This window comes from Scomber scombrus, chromosome 3 (assembly GCF_963691925.1).
Source record: "Scomber scombrus chromosome 3, fScoSco1.1, whole genome shotgun sequence".
Taxonomy (NCBI): domain Eukaryota; kingdom Metazoa; phylum Chordata; class Actinopteri; order Scombriformes; family Scombridae; genus Scomber; species Scomber scombrus.
The window spans coordinates 15,399,213-15,418,347 of NC_084972.1; the positions used below are offsets into that span (position 1 = coordinate 15,399,213).

The 19,135-nt window shown below is 40.7% G+C and overlaps 2 protein-coding genes across 3 annotated transcripts; both read left to right on the plus strand.

The window, feature by feature from the left end:
* Positions 1-871: 871 nt before the first annotated feature.
* On the plus strand, positions 872-11,699 carry LOC133977329 (nuclear receptor subfamily 1 group D member 1-like). Its single transcript, XM_062415445.1, has 8 exons — positions 872-1,327; positions 6,821-7,132; positions 7,241-7,329; positions 7,449-7,593; positions 9,133-9,710; positions 9,810-9,995; positions 10,117-10,327; positions 10,439-11,699. Exons 1-8 carry the CDS (start codon positions 1,309-1,311, stop codon positions 10,633-10,635), a joined length of 1,737 nt encoding a protein of 578 aa, XP_062271429.1. The 5' UTR covers positions 872-1,308; the 3' UTR covers positions 10,636-11,699.
* A 4,789-nt stretch (positions 11,700-16,488) lies between these two features.
* faim2b (Fas apoptotic inhibitory molecule 2b) lies at positions 16,489-19,135 on the plus strand. Of its 2 annotated transcripts, none has more exons than XM_062416281.1 (12): positions 16,489-16,503; positions 17,115-17,163; positions 17,294-17,361; positions 17,528-17,592; positions 17,697-17,750; positions 17,850-17,900; positions 18,020-18,059; positions 18,169-18,206; positions 18,307-18,394; positions 18,502-18,597; positions 18,842-18,895; positions 18,986-19,135. In XM_062416281.1, the coding sequence occupies exons 1-12, from the start codon at positions 16,489-16,491 to the stop codon at positions 19,133-19,135; spliced, it is 768 nt and encodes a 255-aa protein (XP_062272265.1). The 2 variants fall into 2 exon arrangements, with proteins under 2 accessions (XP_062272265.1, XP_062272266.1); XM_062416282.1 differs by having other exon boundaries at positions 17,118-17,163.

Here is a 19,135-nt window from a genome sequence, read left to right on the forward strand (position 1 = left end):
AAAAATAAATTAAAAGGATGACATAAAATATGAATAAGGCATAAGATAGCAACTACATAACAATTTAACATAGAAAATAAACACGATTGTATTCACTATAATGAAGTGGGCTTGTATATGTTAAAGGTAAGGGAATGCGTCCTGTGTCTTCACAGGAGCCGTGTACTGGTATAAAATAGCAGTAGTACAATTTTTAACTACATATTTCCATTAACATTTCAAAAATAAATTATCCCCTCCGTGACTATCGATGCTCTGCCCGCACGTGCCGTTATCAAAAATGGACTCTGGCTTGGCAATAACGCCCGTTAGTGTGTCTTTATCAGTCTTTATGAGTCTAAAGAACAGGCGACGAGTGAGGCGTCTCGCTTTCCTCGGCCTCTCTCCACCTCGTTTCCCCCCCTCTTATCGCCAAGCCCAAACAGCTCATTAGCATAAAATGTGTGTCAGTAGGGCAGCGCGAGCTCACATGCCATGCGCACATGCTGCCGAGCTTTAACCAGCATACCAATGTCGAACGAGCCGTCTCCGCGCGGGGCTCTCAGCCAATGAAAAAGTGAGAAAGAGTAAAAAGACTGGGGGCGTGATGACGCGGAGGTGGGAGGGGGGATGTTTTCAGAGAGCGTGACAGAGAGAGAGAGAGAGAGAGAGAGAGAGAGAGAGAGAGAGAGAGAGAGAGAGAGAGAGAGATCCCTGATAAAACAAACAGGCGGGTGGAAGGGACACAAAAAGAGAACGAACGAAAAAAAAAAAAGAGAAAAGACACGGTCACATTTCTCAGGCACCTGAAAACGTGCTGGTTATTTTAGGACGCGTGTTGCTTATTGATGAGTAGGGGGAGTGTTTAAACTACTTCCACTCCAGTCATGTTTTGATGGTGACTGTACATGGCAAGCAGCTGAATGCTTTGGGAACACTGTAATTTAGAGATCTCATAGCTACCCTACCACAGCTTGGCATCACACGGAGAGTTGATCTGTCCTGTGCATCTATTCACCTTGGAAACTATACTTGGATCAGTACTGCTGCTCTAATTTTCATTTCTAAAAAAGTATTTGTTTCGGTTTTTTTTAAATCGTTTTTGCTTTCTTCGCTGTGACCGGGTTTTTCTCAAGACCCCCTGCCCAATGCCCAGTGCACACTCCTATTGGTCTAAACTCTGGGATACACTATCTATGCCTTGGCAGTTCATGACTCTTTCACCTGTATCAGCGAAACTCCTCAGTGGCAAGCAGAGGCAGACAGTCCAGTATTAAACGTCCTCAATTACACATCACGGAACAACTCAACATCGACCGACTGAGAAACATGGAAAATAGCCCCGGTGGTGAGTAGACTTTTTGCTTTTTCTGTTTTTTTTTGCTTGAAGCCAATGCAATAATCAACCCAGTGCCAACAAGCAGTTATTTAAAAAAGGAACAGCTAATGGTACATATTGTGAATATGCAATAACACTCATCTGCATCAAATAATATGCTTAGAGAGCAAGTGCATTGATTCATTTGTCAGAATGATTAATTTTTCAAACTTATAGAAAGCAAACATGTTCTGCCTCATTTAAAAAAAAATCGTGTTAAACTACATGTTATTTAAAAACACTGTACACCTCTCATGATGTATGCAACACTGCGCTGGAGTTGTGTTCCCAAGGCGCTGAAGCTGCTGTATATTAAACATAACCTGCAGCCACACGCACAGGAATTATTCCGTTTTTGGCCACGCTCTTTAACTGTAATTCACCAGTGCACCATATGGCGTGTTGCCAGGTGCTTGTGGACTGCAGACAGTTAAGAGTTTGGAGAGAGTTAGTGAGTGAGTTGAGGTCGGAGAGGGAAGTCCTCTCGTCAAATCTTTGCGGCGGACTTCCGATTCCTCGCATGTAAACAAAACTCACGTGAAGCGCGACCCAAAACGCCCACGTAGGTCCCTTTTTCCACACTAGCCTTTATAAGTGATATCCTTTTTTTTTTTTTTTAATTGATGTGTGAATTATACACCCTTCGCCTCATACGTGCTTTAGATGGTTAATTGCCACTCATTTAACACGTGTTTAATTGAGAGTGCACACCCTGAACACATGTGAGCGCTCTATGTCAAAGTACAGTCACGCACACTGAGTCAAAACAAGTACCCAGTGCCAGATTGTCCCTCCATGTACCGGCCGTGACTTGAAGGGCAATGTGGAGTAAACACCCAATTCTGCCAGGATGTGAATCATGATCTAGGCTAAATGTAAGTGGGAGGGAGGGGGGCTGATGATACATGAGTGATGGTTGCAGGATCTTGAGTTAACTTATTAAACAAGCATTTAAAAATACATTTCCTGGTATGTCTGTGGTTCAATAATAGATTAAACATTGTTGGCTAATGGATATGCAGGCATTATTGACGTGTATGTGTGTGTGTGTGTCTGAATTTCAGGAACACTCCTGAACAGATCAATGTGGACTGAACCGGCAATCAAATGTTAATAGCAGTTTATTAGTGATTCATAATTTACATGTAACATGACAGAAAGCCGTTCGATGCCTTTTAACGGCTAGATATATAAAACAATGCGCCCTGACGTCACAACTAATACAGCCAAATACATTTGGATATAAACAGTAATCTAAAGCTATGGAAACCAAACAGTAGACAGACACTAAAACCCTTGAAGATGATGACGATCAGTCTGATTGTCATGTCTTCATCTGGTGTGCACCCAGAAACAACAATCATGCGCCTGGTTTTTTTTTAATACGCAGCAACCCCGCCTCAAACTGACAGCACGTGTATACAGCCTCAGTATCCACGTGCAGCGCATGATTCCCGTGCACCCCGCCCCTCGTTGTCGCTCCTTTCCGCTGTGCGCGCTCTGCTCGCTCTAAAGCCCGCACGGGGATTCCTCTTCATTCGCCTGATAGCTTGGTCAGTGGGTCAGAGGGGTTTAACAACCTGTTCTCTCCTCCTGGTTACCATAAAGGGTTTTAAATGTTCACCATGAAGTACAATGACACATTTTAAACTTGAAGTACTGTGTAATGTTTGCAAGTTAAAAAATAAAATTAAAAAATATATATAATTCCCCATTCTTACTGTGCACACACATCCCATTTATTTCAGTGGTAATATAGCTACATTAATATTTTGAATGGAAAAATGAATCAATTAACATAGTTATGATGCCAGGACGGGGTTTTCTATCCTGGAATCAGTACAGGACTGAATTTCTGGCATTATTTATTAATTTAGAAGACTATGGTTTATAACCTGAGCACAATAATGTAGTTATAAATTACTAATTATCCATGAACTATGAACTATAACTTTATAAGAAAAGAGAGGGCACATGGCAAAACAGCACCATTTCTAAATGGGTAATATAAGGTTACTCTCTCACTTTGTTGTAGTGCCTAGTTATTATTTTCTTTAGTCATTATGGTACCTTTTTCTTGCCAGCAGAATATATTTGATGTCATTATAAACCCAGTCATAGATTGTTATGTGAAATCATGGAGTAGGCCTAATTATTGTATATATATTTTTTCTAAATTGTGTACATGTTCAGTTTTGTGGCAGTAAAATGGAAAATAAGTCATCAAGAAACACGTGCATCATCAATGATTATCTAAAAATAAAGAAAACTCAACATTATATAGTTATATTCCGTGTATTGTAGGAGATTCTGACAAAGTTAGTCAACTGTAGGCTTCAGTGGCTGCCAGAGGGGTCATGAGTGTAACTCCATGGTAACGTGACTATGTAATTCTGAAAAGCTTGGCAAGGAATGGCCACAGCTACCCATTCACCAACCATATAATGAATAATCTGTCCAGAAAGCTGACCTTGTGCCCTAAAAGCATGACTACTGCATGGCTGTGATAGCATTTAATGATTTAAAAAAAGAAGATGTATGTCATCTCCTGAATGTGTTTTCATTATGTCAGACAATGTTATCATTATGTGAAATGCATAAATGCGTCACAGATGTCCCCATGCTGGCAAGAACAATGTCTGGCTGAGCTCTGATGCCAGTCTTGAAATCAGATTCCTTGAGCCTGCCAGCATGACAGGTGATCACACAACTATCTGAGTCACATTAAAAGCCAAACTTGATTCAAATAACAGATAGAGTTTCAAGAAGGATCAAGTTTAACCTGATTCTTCTAGTCTATTATACATACATATGAGTGAACCCACAAGACCTACATGTAAAACTATTTCGATTTTTGAACTACAGAACTCCATGAACTAAAGTACATATTGGAACAACAATGGGACTATTAATAATTCTTTAGAAGATCATTAGAGGTTCATGTGATAGAAAAGGCCATCAGCCTTGAATAGAGCTTCATAAATAGACACATGACATGAGGCCAGCCGTTTCACGTGGACTGGGGCTTACTGCCCATGAACAATTGTAAATGTTCACATGACATGACAGACTAGTTATGGTATAGGAGCGTCTCTCCCCGGATATGACATTAGCAGAATGTTTATACAGTGTGCATTCCATGCGTGCGTGCCTAGGGGGTGGGAATATATGAGAGGGGAAGTCATGGAGGACTGGCAGAGGGAGGGGCTGCAGAGTGTTTTGTTTATTCTGTAGTTCCTATGGCTCTGTGTGTGTCCACAGGTCACATGTTGTAACCTGTGCCTGAGTACAGCACAGTTCATATTAGCAGAGTTCATTCCGGCAGACTGTCAAACCAGATTCCTGGAAATAGTTACGAGGAGACAGAATACGAAATGTTTTTACACCAGAGGGGCGGAGATGTAACGGTGAATGTAGAAAGGGGGTGTGGATTTCGTGTGACAGTCCAGGTGTGACCCATGTCCTCCTTAGGTGATGCACATGTCTATGCAGCTTTACCACTTTGACACAAACGCACAGGAAACTGCTCATGCACATGCAACATCTGTGTGTGAAGTGAAGTCACAGCAGGTCAGACACTGGAGCTGACGCCACACGCACAAGCCATCAAGCCTAGAGTACCTTGCATTCAGTGTTGACACGTGTAAGTAGTGGAATTAAGGAGGCACTTAGAGTTACACAGAAATTCAGCACGTGTTTTCTCAAGGAGAGAGAACAGGAGCAGGGGGAGGCTTTTTTCTCAGATGATTCAAGGTCCTTAAGAGGAAATGCACAAAAATGACAGTGTAGCCAATTCAAGGCTATTGTTACTATTATAGATAACACTTAAGATACAGTGAGACATCTCTTAACGTGACTGCAGTAACCTGTTGGGCAGAGTACAGCAGACATCTGATATTAAGTCCCGTGTTACAGGTTGCTCAATGAAAATGTTTGTGTGATGGTGACCTACATAGAGCAATCGTGTTCATCAGTGATAGATTGTCAATGAAGTATGTTAAGTATGCAATTTCTACACATGAGGAAGTTGGCAGGCTTTTGAATGAAAAGGAAAATGAGGATGATCCTCAGTGAAACATGGAGCTACTATAGGCACAAAAATAAAATGTCTTAATATCATAAATATCTGCAATAGCACTCATTTTAGTTTTTTTTAATTTACCATTGAACCATAGATTAAAAGTACTGTCAGCCTTAAAGTGGGTAAAAATGTTTTAGTGGTTTTGCCTTCCTTCTGTCCTTGTGATATAGATGCACAATCAGGTGCTCTCTTAGACTCACAAAACCAGTAAACAAATTATTTTAGTGTGTCAAAATAATGGCCAGCAACAACGTGACTGCAGAGTCTCTAGTGGCTCTGTGGAATGCAGCGACTTAAAGTGGCTGCACCCTGCTTGCCTTCCTCTACGTCTGTAGTCACAGCATTAAAGCCCTCTCTATTCCAAACGTGATCTGCCCTAGTGCTTGTTATTGTACTGCTGCTGTTGTCTACACGGGACTGCGCAAAGAGCCTTGTGAGCCGGGCGGGAACTGTGTCAAGAGTCCATGTGAGCTCCCGGTCAGGTGGCTGGCGGATAGATGGGTCTGCGTGCCCGGAGCCAAAGTGGGGAGGGAGGGAGGGAGGGAGGGAGGAGGCGGTAGGAGGGGAGAAGGCTAGAGAAGAAGGGAGGGGGCAGAGGAGAAAAGACTCAGTGCTGAAAGCAAGCAGGCAGGGAGCTGGCTGGCTGAGCCTGCACGTGAGGGGCAGTCTTTCATCTTGCAGAGAGGAACACTGTCTGCAAAACAAGGGGGTTGGATGGGTGTTGCATTGAGGGGTAGTAGGGCATTTCCGACTTGATGTGACATCCCTAAACAAAGGCCTGTCTGTTGCATTTATTGTGAACGCATAGTGACTTCCTGTCACAGTGCAATAAATGTTTTATTGTGTTTCCTATTCCAACAGAGCCACATAGATTTGATATGACATTTGTATAAAATGCTGGGATGATATTCTGCATTTTGAGTGTTGGTTTCAACCATCAGATAAAAGTATTTATATCTTCTAGCTGTCGCATATTTATTTACAGGAAATTTCCAGTGGGCTTTCAATATGTCAAAGTATAGTTAATCAGTAAATGCAACATGCAGGAAGCTTTTTTTCAGAGCATTTTCATGAGAGCTGGCAAGACAATACCTTTTTTATTTGATTATCTTACAGAAAAGAAACCGAAATGCTCTGCTCAGATATCCAGGTCAGAATTGTTGTTGTTCAAGCCTCAACATTTTTCTTAAATAAATCATCAGATTAAATTTCTGTTGTCCAAACATGATCAGGATTTTGTGTGTCTTTGTTAAAGTCTGCCAAGTAAAGTCATCGGATCAAAGTATTGCTCAACACTTGCACTCACACTCACATTCTGCATGTGAACAGAGACCTCGATGAAGATCAGGGAACTGAGTTTTTGCCCCTCTCTGTCCCTCCAGGTGGTGTTATCTTGTACGCTGGTTCGTCTGGCAGTGCCAGCCCAAGTCCTGGCAGCCCTTCAAGTGGATACCAGACCCAGTCACCTTCCTCCCACTCACAGCCTTCATCCCCAGAGGGTGTCTCCTTTCAGGAGATTGGGGCCCTGAAGCATGGAGGGGAACAAAGAGGAGGAACTCCTTCCCCGAAAATGGTCTTCCAGTTTCCTGAAGTAAATAACACTCCAGTTGCCCAAATAACAACAGCATCATCAGCAACCTACAACCATCCCACAGTGGCCAAAAGACCTTGTGGTTTTACTGGCACCTTCACAAGTAAGTATCCCCTCACTTTCCACACTTCCTGTATTACTCCATGTTTACCTGCCAGCAGTTTGTTACTGTATTTATATCACTGATTATGGATGTTTGCCTCTTTTATAGAGACTGGAGGTATGGTGCTTCTGTGTAAGGTGTGTGGTGACATCGCATCTGGGTTCCATTACGGTGTGCACGCCTGTGAGGGTTGCAAGGTGAGACTAAACAAAGACAGTATTGCGTCATGTCTTTCTTTTCTGTGGGTGTGCACACACTGATACATTGCCACAACAGGCACACTTTAAAGCCTTTATCCTTCTTGTGTCTTCTCCAGGGTTTCTTCAGACGCAGCATTCAGCAGAACATCCACTACAAGATGTGTGTCAAGAATGAAAATTGTCTCATCATGCGCATGAACCGAAACCGGTGCCAACACTGCCGCTTTAAGAAATGTCTCTCTGTTGGCATGTCAAGAGATGGTGAGAAACAGTGTTAATGTGCTTAAATATATATATAGACAATATTTTGACAAAAGGAAACTAAAACCGAAACATCAGTTTTGTTAGCGTTAAGCAGAGGATTTAGAGTTATATTGATCATATGTTATAGCTCAAAGAATACCTTTCAGTAATTCCTATAGTAGCTTTCAACCGAAGGTTGAGTCAATGGCTGAATACTTCTAGGTCATACTTCGCATCACAAAAAATGTATTCTCTCTTCATCTCTTCATTTTCCCTTCTTTTCTTTCTCTGTTTTTCTCCTTTTGTCTTTTGTTCCTTTCTGTCTCCCTCTCTTCTTGCCCTCCTGTCTGATTTATGGCAAGAGGAGCTCAAGAGTCCCAGTAGTCATCAGTCAAAAAGAAACTGTGACAAATATGGTTTATTTTGGGAAATTGGGGCACAAAAGTTGTTGATTATATGTTCACCAAGATGTACTGTCTTTCCTTTTCATTTTTTTCAACATTGACATTAACAAGCAATCATTTCAAAATAATGTTATTCTAGCCTGTTAATCATTAAAATGTACAGTGCCTTCATCAAAGTTTTAAATAATATTATGCAGTTGATCTGTTCTACTGCATTATTTCATCGCAAGGCTCCAGTCTCTTGGGACATGGCTAAACTAGGTGATAATAAATCATTGTTCTGGAGCAAACATTTTTAGTTGACCTAAAAAAGCCAGAATATGGGAATGAAAAATCACCTGCTAATTCGGCAGATCACAGCAGGGAAAGTGTATTATTAATTGACTGTGTCTCTTATCTGAATAAGCACTCAAAATTACCTGTAAAATAAAAATGTGACATTCAATTCAATGATTGGTTCCACCCCTAACCCACAACAATAATGTAAGAGACCCACAAAGCCACTTTTCATTTTCATTTCATGTCTTTGACTTGACAACATGTCAAAATCATTTTTGATCTTTTTTTTCCAACTTCAACTCTTTTTCTATTACCCTATCCTACCTGCCTCTCTTCTCTTTATGACCTTTGCACTACTCAATCACTCTGTCACTTTACTAATGACATCATGTTCAATACTGTTGACCCAGTGACCTACTTCCACAGAAAAAGAGAGAGTGAGTGCTCGAATGAGAGACAAAAAGGGAGAGAGACTGGGGGAGGCAGTGTAGCATAGAGCGTACTATAAATAGGGCTGTCAGTGGTGGTGCAGTATTGAAAAGGGGGAAGGGAGGGTAAGGATGGAGAGGAGAATGAGATGACAGCTTTAGTTTCTATATTGCAGTGAAACAGCTGTGATGGACTAGTCAGAGACAGTAGGGAGGTTTTGGGATTTGTAATCCACAAAGAGATTACAGATTGTGTTAGATGTAGAATCCATGTTAGAGTAAGGATTTACTGTTGTTTTTCTACTTTGTTTGCATATGAAAATCATTTTTAACTGTTTCTGCTGTTCCATGTATGCATTACAGAAAGCTGCCAGTAAGTAGCTGGCAGTGATATCAATGTTTGCTGTCAGTAAATGCTAACAGATGTTACTCTTGGTTCTCCTCAGCTGTGCGCTTTGGGCGTATTCCCAAGCGGGAGAAGCAGAGACTACTGGATGAGATGCAGAGCTACATGAACAGTCTCAATGAATCAGCCTCCATGGAAATGGAGGTGTCACCTCCTCAAGACGCCCCCTGCAGTCCGCAGAACCACCAGTCAAATGAAGGAGCCAGCTCCATATCACAGTCTTACCGTAGCAACTTGATAAGCACTGAGGAGAAACCGCTCAAGATGGCTGCCAGCAACCTTGGCACCCAATCTTTCCAGAACAATTCAGTGCATGAACCTGCCCTGTCGCACACAGCAACCCAGACACAGCACATGCTTCACGGGGAGCAGGCAAACCTGACATCAAGCTACCATCGTGCCTCAAACTGCCCTGTTGCACACACCAACAACGAAATCTCCAACAACACCAACGTTGACAATTCCAAGTACAACTTCTCCTCCAACCAGAATCAATGCCCCGTCACTGGCCACCTATCATCTCAGTCCTACACAGCCAATCATAACAGTTTCCAGGCCAGCGATTCCCAGAACCAAAATTCCTGCCCTTGGAAGCTGAATGGAGGAGCCAAAGTGCTGGTGAGTATTTTCTTTTTTCAGTATGTAAATATTATCTGTTTGATGTCAATAAAAAGTACTTAACGCGTCTCTTCCTCTCTGCTCTCTTTTCTGTGACAGGCATGTCCACTCAATTCATGTCCTGTGGCTCCAGCCAGTCGCTCCAGTCAGGAGGTGTGGGAGTCTTTCTCCCAGTGCTTCACTCCTGCTGTTAAAGAAGTGGTTGAGTTTGCAAAGAGCATCCCAGGCTTCCAGAATCTTAGCCAACATGATCAAGTCATGCTGCTCAAATCTGGCACTTTCCAGGTACATCCACTTACACAAAATTTAATGGTTTATGTAGTTATATTGGGGGCTTTTTTCGTTGCTTAATTCTCATCCCATGTGAGTTTCTTTTGACACTGACCTGATCTGGTTCTGTCCACAGGTTCTGATGGTGAGGTTCTGCTCATTGTTTGATCCAAAGGAGAGGACTGTGACCTTCCTCAATGGGCAGACATACTCCCTGGCATCACTGAGGGCTCTGGGCATGGGCTCTTTACTGGACGCCATGTTTGATTTCAGTGAGAAACTGGGATCCTTGGGTCTAGAACCAGATGAGATGGCCCTTTTTATGGCTGTCGTGCTGGTTTCTGCTGGTAAGACTATACTACTATTCTATACTACACATGCACATAAGCACATGCTGTACTGTACTCTATGTGCACATCTCCTCTTATCTCACCTTCATTTCCCCTCCCTTTCTGCAGACCGCTCTGGTATAGTGGAGGTGGGAGCAGTGGAGCAACTGCAGGAAAATCTAATAAAAGCTCTGCGCTCTCTCATCACCAATCGCCGCCCAGATGACAGCACCCTCTTCCCAAAGTTGCTGCTCCGTCTCCCAGACCTGCGCACCCTGAACAACCAACACTCTGACAAGCTTTTAGCGTTCCGCATAGACCCTTGAGTTCAGAAAGCCCACATCTTACTGAGGTATCCGCTTGGGGAACCTCCTTGCTCCCCATGCAAGCCAGGCCTGCCACAGGCGCCGGCCTCTGCATGTTGGACAGTTGTTGTAGGAGCTGTGCCAAGCTTGATGCTGTGAGAGAGAGGACTGTAGTGAAGGATGTAGGCACAGCAGGAAGTGGAGGCCCCCAAACTCAGACTGATCCCTCCAGTTGCTTCCAGGATGGCTAAAAAAACTATTAAAAACAGAAACTGTGCTCTTCCTTGGGTTGTTCGAGACAACATCAAACCACCAAGTCATCACCTCACTCTCCTGGAGTTTGTCAGAGACAGTTTGTTCTGAAGACCAAAAAAGAAGAAGGGGTCTGTCGTTCCTCACTTGACTTTGTCCTCCTATACCAGCTCACAAAGCAAACAAGAGAGAAGCACATACTCTTGCCCAGAGAAACAGGAGCATTCACCTGTCTTGATTTCTTACTGTACATTCATGCCACAAGTGTAAAAGGCACTTTCCATACATTAAGAAACCTCTTACATCTTAAATCAATATATAACATAGCAATAGAAATGTCTAACACACAGATAGGAGGACGGTTTGTGGATGCCCTGTTGAAATGTCATAAGCTATTTTCACAACATGCCACCCATGTGGGAAATCTTTATGAAAATCACCCATTTGTGATTGAGAAATGTATAACATTTTTAAGAAATGAGAGTAAATTGCATTGTATTGGTATGCGGTAATCAGGGAGAAATTATTGGTCATTTTAGACCGTGTCTGATGGGTTATATGTTAAGGTGTTCTCTGTAAATTTTGTATATATCCTTTATTCTTGGTTGGTACCCTCCTTAGTTTGCAGAGTCTCAGATATGTATATGAAGTTAGTAATGAAGTATTGTATAATGTCAGCATCATTGACAACACATAATAAATTGCTCTACAGACTGCAAAGAGAAAGCAGCATTTGAACCATGCACTTGGAGTATAAACTTTTTATTTGAAAGTATATGATCGAAATAAATGTATTGTCAACTGACTGCATCACCTTGTGAATATTTTGTAAATGTTTTATGGTCACACCACAGACCGCCATTATAAAATATTGTTATATAGCATTTTTCCTTGTGCTCATCTTTTTTAATTTGCTTCCCTAATGTGATGCAACTATCAGCATTGCCGAGGCATACCATGGAGCTGTAGCCTAGCAACAGAAGCAATCAGCCAATCGTGCTCCTGGTCTGAGGGCCATTAGGGGCTTTATTGCTAACAAGAAACATCACTTGATTTTTTAGTGTGTGATAACAAGTAAATGAGTGTCGTCCTTCAAGAAATACAAGGTGGTATTCTTTGCCACAAACCCACAGTAACTTTTTGTGGAGGAGAGGCGACGAGCAGCCACTGGGAGGGAGATTATAAATTGAAATTGACTATTCAAAGACACATGCAAATGTAACATTGATAAGACTATTGTAGTGTGGGTTAATTGGGAACTTGTGTATGCAAATGCTTTGAAGGTGTACAGTCAGGGTACCATACAGTACAAGGAGAAACCCTGCCTTGCACTATCTCTTCAGTCTACTGGTAGGCCTGGGAAAAATGAATTACTGTAAATGTTTGGGAACATTTTCCATAAACAGCGTCTCCTTTAAATAATTATGATCCCCTCTTTTGTGGACTTCTATTTCAAACAGCCTTGAGAATCTGTGACTCCTATGAATATCAGGAACCACATTTCCAACAGTGTAGCCTATTTGTTTTGACAAAAACAATATATCACCTTCCTATCAGGTGATTTTCTTCCGCAGTAAGACTGAGGAGTCCCCAGAGGAATATTATATAGCTCCCTTAGTGCCCTGTGCCCTCCATTTATGTCGATATAGCCAAACTTTTATATCTCATACAGCAACAGATAACACACAAAGTCTTCTGCAGTTGCAGACAGTCTAATTCCTGGCAGAGCTGTGACTCAACAGTGTTCCAGTCATTTCTATGGTGCATGTTGAGGTCTTCACATGCCACCTTTACCAATTACGGCAAGAACAAACTTTGCCACTGTTGGTATTTTATTTTGATAACGATTTTTGAAATGTTCAGTTTAATTTTCTTTACCTTTTTTAATTCTGTTGAATGAGATGGTCAACAGACAAGCTATTACGATAACACAAATATCCTCTCAGTCCAAGGCTATAACAAGGTGATAGATAAAGTTTAGTAGAAAATGGGGTCTCTTGTTCCCAGGTCTCCTATTTTTCTACACATGGAAGCAAAAGGACAAAATACATTTTACAACCTACTATGTGTCTGATGCATGCATCTTCTAATAATCTCTTCTAGAGGGTATATTTCCTTGCCTTCTGCTGCCATCTAGTGGTAACAAGAAGGAAGAGTGCACTGAGTAACTTATTTAACATGTTTTATGGATTGAGGACTGGAGGAAGTGGTGATTCAGTGGCCGTTCCAGCCCATTTAAACCACAGGGGCCAAAACAGTCAGTGGGGCTATTATGATGACACAAATATCCTCAGAGTCCAAGGCTATAACAAGGTGATAAATAACGTTTTGTAGAAAATGGGGTCTCTTGTTCCCAGGTCTGCTACTTTTCTACACATGGAAGCAAAAGGACAAAATACATTTTACTACCTACTGTGTCTGATGCATGTATCTTCTAATAATCTCTTCTAGAGGGCATATTTTCTTGCATTCTGCTGCCATCTAGTGGTAACAAGAAGGAAGAGTGCACTGAGTAACTTTATTTAACATGTTTTATGGACTGAGGACTGGAGGAAGTGGTTATTCAGTGGCGGTTTCCAGCCCATTTAAACCACAGGGGCCAAAATCAGGACAGTTAAATCAACTCTGAAACTCCAAGCGATCATTTTACCAGTAGAGTGTTTCATAAGCCAAGTGAGACAGGTCATTTAGGTATAAAGTATTAATTAGGACAGTGTGTCAACTGTGACAAAGAGATGTTTATGTCAAAAAGAGACAATGCGCATACCACAGATACATGTTTTACAAGTGCTCCCCTTGTATTTTCTCATATATGCTACAAAGTTTCTACTATGATACAGGTCCAGATCAGTACTGAGTAGCCAAATATAAAGACTGAACACTAAAAAACCTCTATCAATGCATTTATCAAACACATTACTTACACAGTCTTGTCTGTATGAATGAAATACACAAACTATTGGCTGCAGTACCCGCTTCACTTTAAGCTAATAAATCAGCACAGAGAAAAACATTCTCATAGTTAACCAAACCATTTACAAAATCACAAATGACACAACATCAAAAAGTGACTCAAAAATCTGTCTGTGCTGACTGAGTCCATGGAGACAGCGCACTGTAACACAACAGCTTCAGTGTTCAGGCAAACATCCTGCAGTACATGTGATATCTTTGCTGCCTTCTTGTGAAGGAGATCATACAGATGGTCACATGGTTTAAGTATCAGAGGAGAAGTTAACTTTCCATTGTTGTGAGGTCAGAGTATGACTGGCCCATAGAATAAAAAGTAATGGACGTAGCCGCCACACAGTCACACCTAACCAACCAAACCAACCAAAACAACAAGTATTAGCCAATCAGAAGCAGAGTAGGGCCGTGTCATGACTTAACCATGCTGGGAGAAACAAATTTGGCCTCCTATTGTGACCTGAGGCCTCCAGGTGTATCAGCTGCTAGCTAGGTTAGTACGGTAGGCTATACAGCCTATATGGCTATTTTTTGCCAATGAAAAACACGCTTAAAACCATAAAACAAAATGTACTTACCGGATAAACACATTTTAGGGTCTTTTGGTATAACCAAACGCCGAACATGACATTTTTAGGCGACCCAAATGTTACTTTCATTAACTGAAAACATGCTGAAAGAGCAGCAGCCTATACTTTGTGAAGCTGGGGGTACAACGAGGTTGTTGCTGTTGTAGTAATTTGTCAATCACAATGTAGCCACGCTCTAAAGCGTACCGGGCTATGTCGTCTATTTTGTCTAAATGGAACCACAATTTACAAAAAGCATGATGCTGTATTAAATAAGACTTGAAACTAGCGACTGAGACCATTACGTAATTAGGAAAGAGCTCACTGAGGTCATGTACTTAAAGACTTCCATACAATCGTAGCCGGTGGAGTCGCCCCCTGCTGGGCGCAGGTACAAGTCCCTTCCGCATTGGCTTCACTTTTGGGGCTACCTGCTCGTACTGGCCTCTCCGTTCATCTCAGAGTTTATTTTCCAGCTACTTGTCTATTCACAGGAGCACAGTGATCGTTCAACACTATTTTTAATCAAAGGATGCACAGGCGTCACGACGATTATGTCTGCAGTTTCACACATTTGAGAACTATTTTTTTGTAATATAAAGAATAATATCAAGCAATCAATCGGACTTCATTTGTAAAAGCAATTTTCCTACAGATTAATGCATTCAAAGCGTTTACAGATGACTGACAAGGTGATAATAAGACTGAACAAATGTATACAGTATAAACAATATGAGACTAATGCACACAAAAATATTAAAATGTAATAAAACCAATAAAAAAAGTTGATAAAATTGATCAAAGACAGTAACAAATAGAAAAAATCATAGGAAATAACACAATAATAATGTTAATACAATAAAATAACTGGTCAAATAAAACAATGCCCATAAAATATTCTAATCAAAAGCCAGATGAAAGAGGTAGGTCATGTTTAAAGATGTCAACACTTTCAGCTGCTTACATGACAAAGTAAATTGTCAAAAAAAAAAAAAATAGACATTCAAGAATGTCCTTATGTTTGGTAAATTGCATGTTTGTTAACACAGAAAATGTAAAAGTATAATTCATTGAAGTAAAAGTAGATCAAAGGTGGGTGCTTTCTGGTAAATCTCCTTATTACTGATTGTATAGGTCATGTGTGCCCCATAATGTTCTTAACTTTCATCTCATTAGTCTAGTCTGCCTGTTACTAAACTAGTCTCTTACACAAAAACATGATGTCATGCGTGAACTGACACACACCCAACTGTCCTCTGTAGCTTTGTTTTATTGATCCATTGATACAACCATGAATGCAAAAGACAGAGCTTTGACAGTCTACATTAAGTAAAACACAAAAGTTGACAATCATACATCATAGGCTATCTTAAAAAAACAATGTTATTCAGGAACATGTTGGTGTATAGTCTAGTCCAGAAGTCTGAAACCACTTTCCCGTTAAGTGGTCTCAGACTTTTGGACCCTACTGTATATAAACAAACTGACATATGCTGGGATTGTTACTTTTAGTGTTATATTTCTTTACAAAACAATTATTATCAAACATCCCATAGATCTGTACCCCTGCTCTGCCCTAAATTGGAGCAAAATCGTTATGCAATGTATATGTAATTCAGATATGTAAGTCCTTTGAATCTTTCTGGTGAACACTAGGATGATTAACTGTCCTGGAACACTGCTGAGAAGCTCTGTGCCAGACATAAACGACACCCCTGCTAAGCAACAGCAGTGGTACAGTCTGCCGTCATCTCAGTGTTTTTGGACTACCTGGACTTTGCTGGAACAGCGTCATTAAGAAGAGGATAGGGGTGGCGTGGGATCAGGGTTAGAGAGAGATTAACCAAATGGATGCCTATAAAGCTCCAATGTAATCCTCACACTGGAGACAAATTCAGAGCAACACTAAGCAACATTTTGCTCGCAACTGGCAGTGTTTTTGACCACATTTACCCCACCAGACAACAGAAGAGGAGCTGAAAATTTTCCTATTTTGGATTGAAAAGAGAAAAAATCTTACTAGTGACTTCAGAATAGTTTTGACCCCCTCATCAGGAGCAAAACAAAGGAGCCAAAAGGCAAAATCATGAAGAAGGGAAAGGTATGTTTTTAATTTTCCTTCCTTATAGTTAAAGTGCAGCTATATAATAAATTATGTAGTGATTCATTGCGATAGATTAGTTCAATTATTGATAATATCCTGAATTCGTCATATTAACTGTGATAGATGAGGCTCCTAAAATAAAGAGCTCATACAGAAGCACAAATTATAAAGTGCTAGCTTTAAGTTACTGGAGAGATATGTCATGCTTGAAATCAAGCACTATCAGTCTAATAATTACATAAATGTAAACTGTTTTATGACTGAGTTCATTTAATACACATTGCCTTAGCTGGTACACTAGTGTTATCTATGCTACCCAAAGATGGAGGTCCAGCAGACCCATCCTGATCCTTTCAACTAACCAAACATGGAGGCTGTTGTGTAGCCAGATCTGTTATGGAAAAGTGTCCTCATTCAGTTTTATCAGTAGAGTCTAATATATTATAGACTGTCATAGACACATTTGTGAAAGGGAAGTTGTGTTGGTTCATGTGTGGGAAAGTGAACAATATGTTTTTACATTGTATAGTGACTGTAAAGGATGCTGTTTTTTTATATACAGCTAGTTGAAATTATTATAAAACCTGCTAACTTCCAATCTATCTCAGCAGGTGAACGATGACAATGAGCCACCCAGTTATCAGGAGGCAACTGCAGGTAAAAAACTGCTTGTTTGTGGGTTAACAAACTGGTTGTGGATATTATACACTGGCTATCAAGTCGTTATCCTCTGTTTCTACAAAGATCAATGCCCAAATGTTTGCTAACTGCCTCTTTGTCTCTTCAGGCTACGAAGAGATGCAGGCCCAGTTTTCCTGGGATGACAAGACCATCAGGCGGACCTTCATCAGGAAGGTACAAACACACTCAATAAAACAAGTGACAAGTAAATTACACATTTGTGTAGCTTTTTAGATCATGCACATACTCATACACTCTCTTCTCAGGAAGTGATTTAAATGATTCAGCAGTTTTCAGATGATCTATTATGTAAACCACACTGAACTCTGTCTTCCTGCAGGTCTATGCCATTCTTATGGTTCAACTATTGGTGACTCTAGGAATTATTGCTCTCTTCACATTTTGGTAACTAATGCAAAGTCAGACCACTGCCTACAAGTATAGTCTTTGTTTTTATCCCCTTTGATTAAAAAAAAAGTGCTGAATCCATTTATTTCTTGTCTCTCCAGTGCACCTGTGAGGTTTTATATTCAGACTCATCCCAGCTTGTACATGGTATCTTAGTAAGTGAAAACACATTATAACTCTCATTATAGTGTCACCTATTTTCTATTACTTGATTTTTTTTACATTTTGTATCATCCTTTTCTCTTTTTTAACAGTCTCATGTTCTTCGCCACCTACATTGCACTGTCTTGCTGTGGGGATTTGAGGTAAGGTTACTTTGCAGTATAAATAAAATAGATATTAATAAAATGCAACCAACAGATGTACATTTATGAATTTAAGTCACGACAACTTGGATTTTCCTTTCCTAAATGTTCCTAAACAGACGGCAGTTTCCCTGGAACATCATTTTATTAGTTCTCTTCGTAAGTATTCATCATTATGAAAACAGCACATTATGGTAGAATACAGCTATGCTCTATACTCAACATATAGCCTAACTGTGGTGCTCTTTCTTTACTCTTCTCCTCACAGACTTTGAGTATGGCCTTCATGATGGGATTTGTGTCAAGGTGAGAACATATGGTGATGTAGTTGTGCGTGTCTGACACATTGGGTTCAACTCATCCGGGCCTTTGTTTCCTGTAATGTGACTGTTTTCTCTTCCTGCAGCTTTTACAATACCAAGTCAGTGGTTCTGTGTGTGGGAATCACTGCTATGGTATGTTTTTGTGTCACCATCTTCAGCTTCCAGAGCAAAGTAAGAAAGATTTCCAACCACTTAAACACAACAAAACAGACAGATTTTTGTTATAATTAAATAAATTCATCATGTGCTGATTTTTTTCTTCTCTTACCTGTTGCCAGATTGATGTCACATCCTGTCAGGGTGTCCTGTTTTCTTTGTGTATGGTCATGCTTCTCTGTGCCATCACCATGTCCATTGTCGTCCCCTTTGGATATGTACGTTTACTGCCTTCTGCTGCTTCTAGCACAATCTGATCAGTACACCTTTCTAGAAGAAGTCAAAAATAGCTGAGTAAATGCTTCAGGATCCAGGTGCTGTGGGTTGTATTTGGGAATGTGTTACTGACAGGGATTAACCTCACAGATAATCTAGCAAAGCGCTGCGCTGTCTTGCTTAAATTAACAACCTGCTGTCCTTCTTAACTGTGTTTTGTAATGCATTTTTCATCTTGTGTAACAGGTTCCCTGGTTACACGCCATTTATGCTGTGATGGGAGCCATACTCTTTACTCTGGTGAGAATTAAAAAACAAAAGATATCACTCCACTGAATATCATTTTTGTCTCATTTACTAAATATCTCTCTCCATCCTTCTCTGCTACAGTTCCTGGCATTTGACACTCAGATGTTGTTAGGAAACAAGCGCTTTACCATAAGTCCAGAGGAATATATCTTTGCCACACTCAGCATCTACCTGGACATTATTTACCTGTTCAGCTTCCTGCTACAGATCATGGGAGGTGGCCGTGACTGA

What these genes read in the sequence shown, in the direction of transcription:
- LOC133977329 (XM_062415445.1), top strand. An exon ending in TTTTACTGGCACCTTCACAA is followed by an intron (nt 7,133 to 7,240) that starts GTAAGTATCCCC and finishes CCTCTTTTATAG; the next exon opens with AGACTGGAGGTATGGTGCTT. An exon ending in TGTTGGCATGTCAAGAGATG is followed by an intron (nt 7,594 to 9,132) that starts GTGAGAAACAGT and finishes GGTTCTCCTCAG; the next exon opens with CTGTGCGCTTTGGGCGTATT.
- faim2b (XM_062416281.1), top strand. An exon ending in TTATCAGGAGGCAACTGCAG is followed by an intron (nt 17,164 to 17,293) that starts GTAAAAAACTGC and finishes TTGTCTCTTCAG; the next exon opens with GCTACGAAGAGATGCAGGCC. An exon ending in TTGTCGTCCCCTTTGGATAT is followed by an intron (nt 18,598 to 18,841) that starts GTACGTTTACTG and finishes CTTGTGTAACAG; the next exon opens with GTTCCCTGGTTACACGCCAT.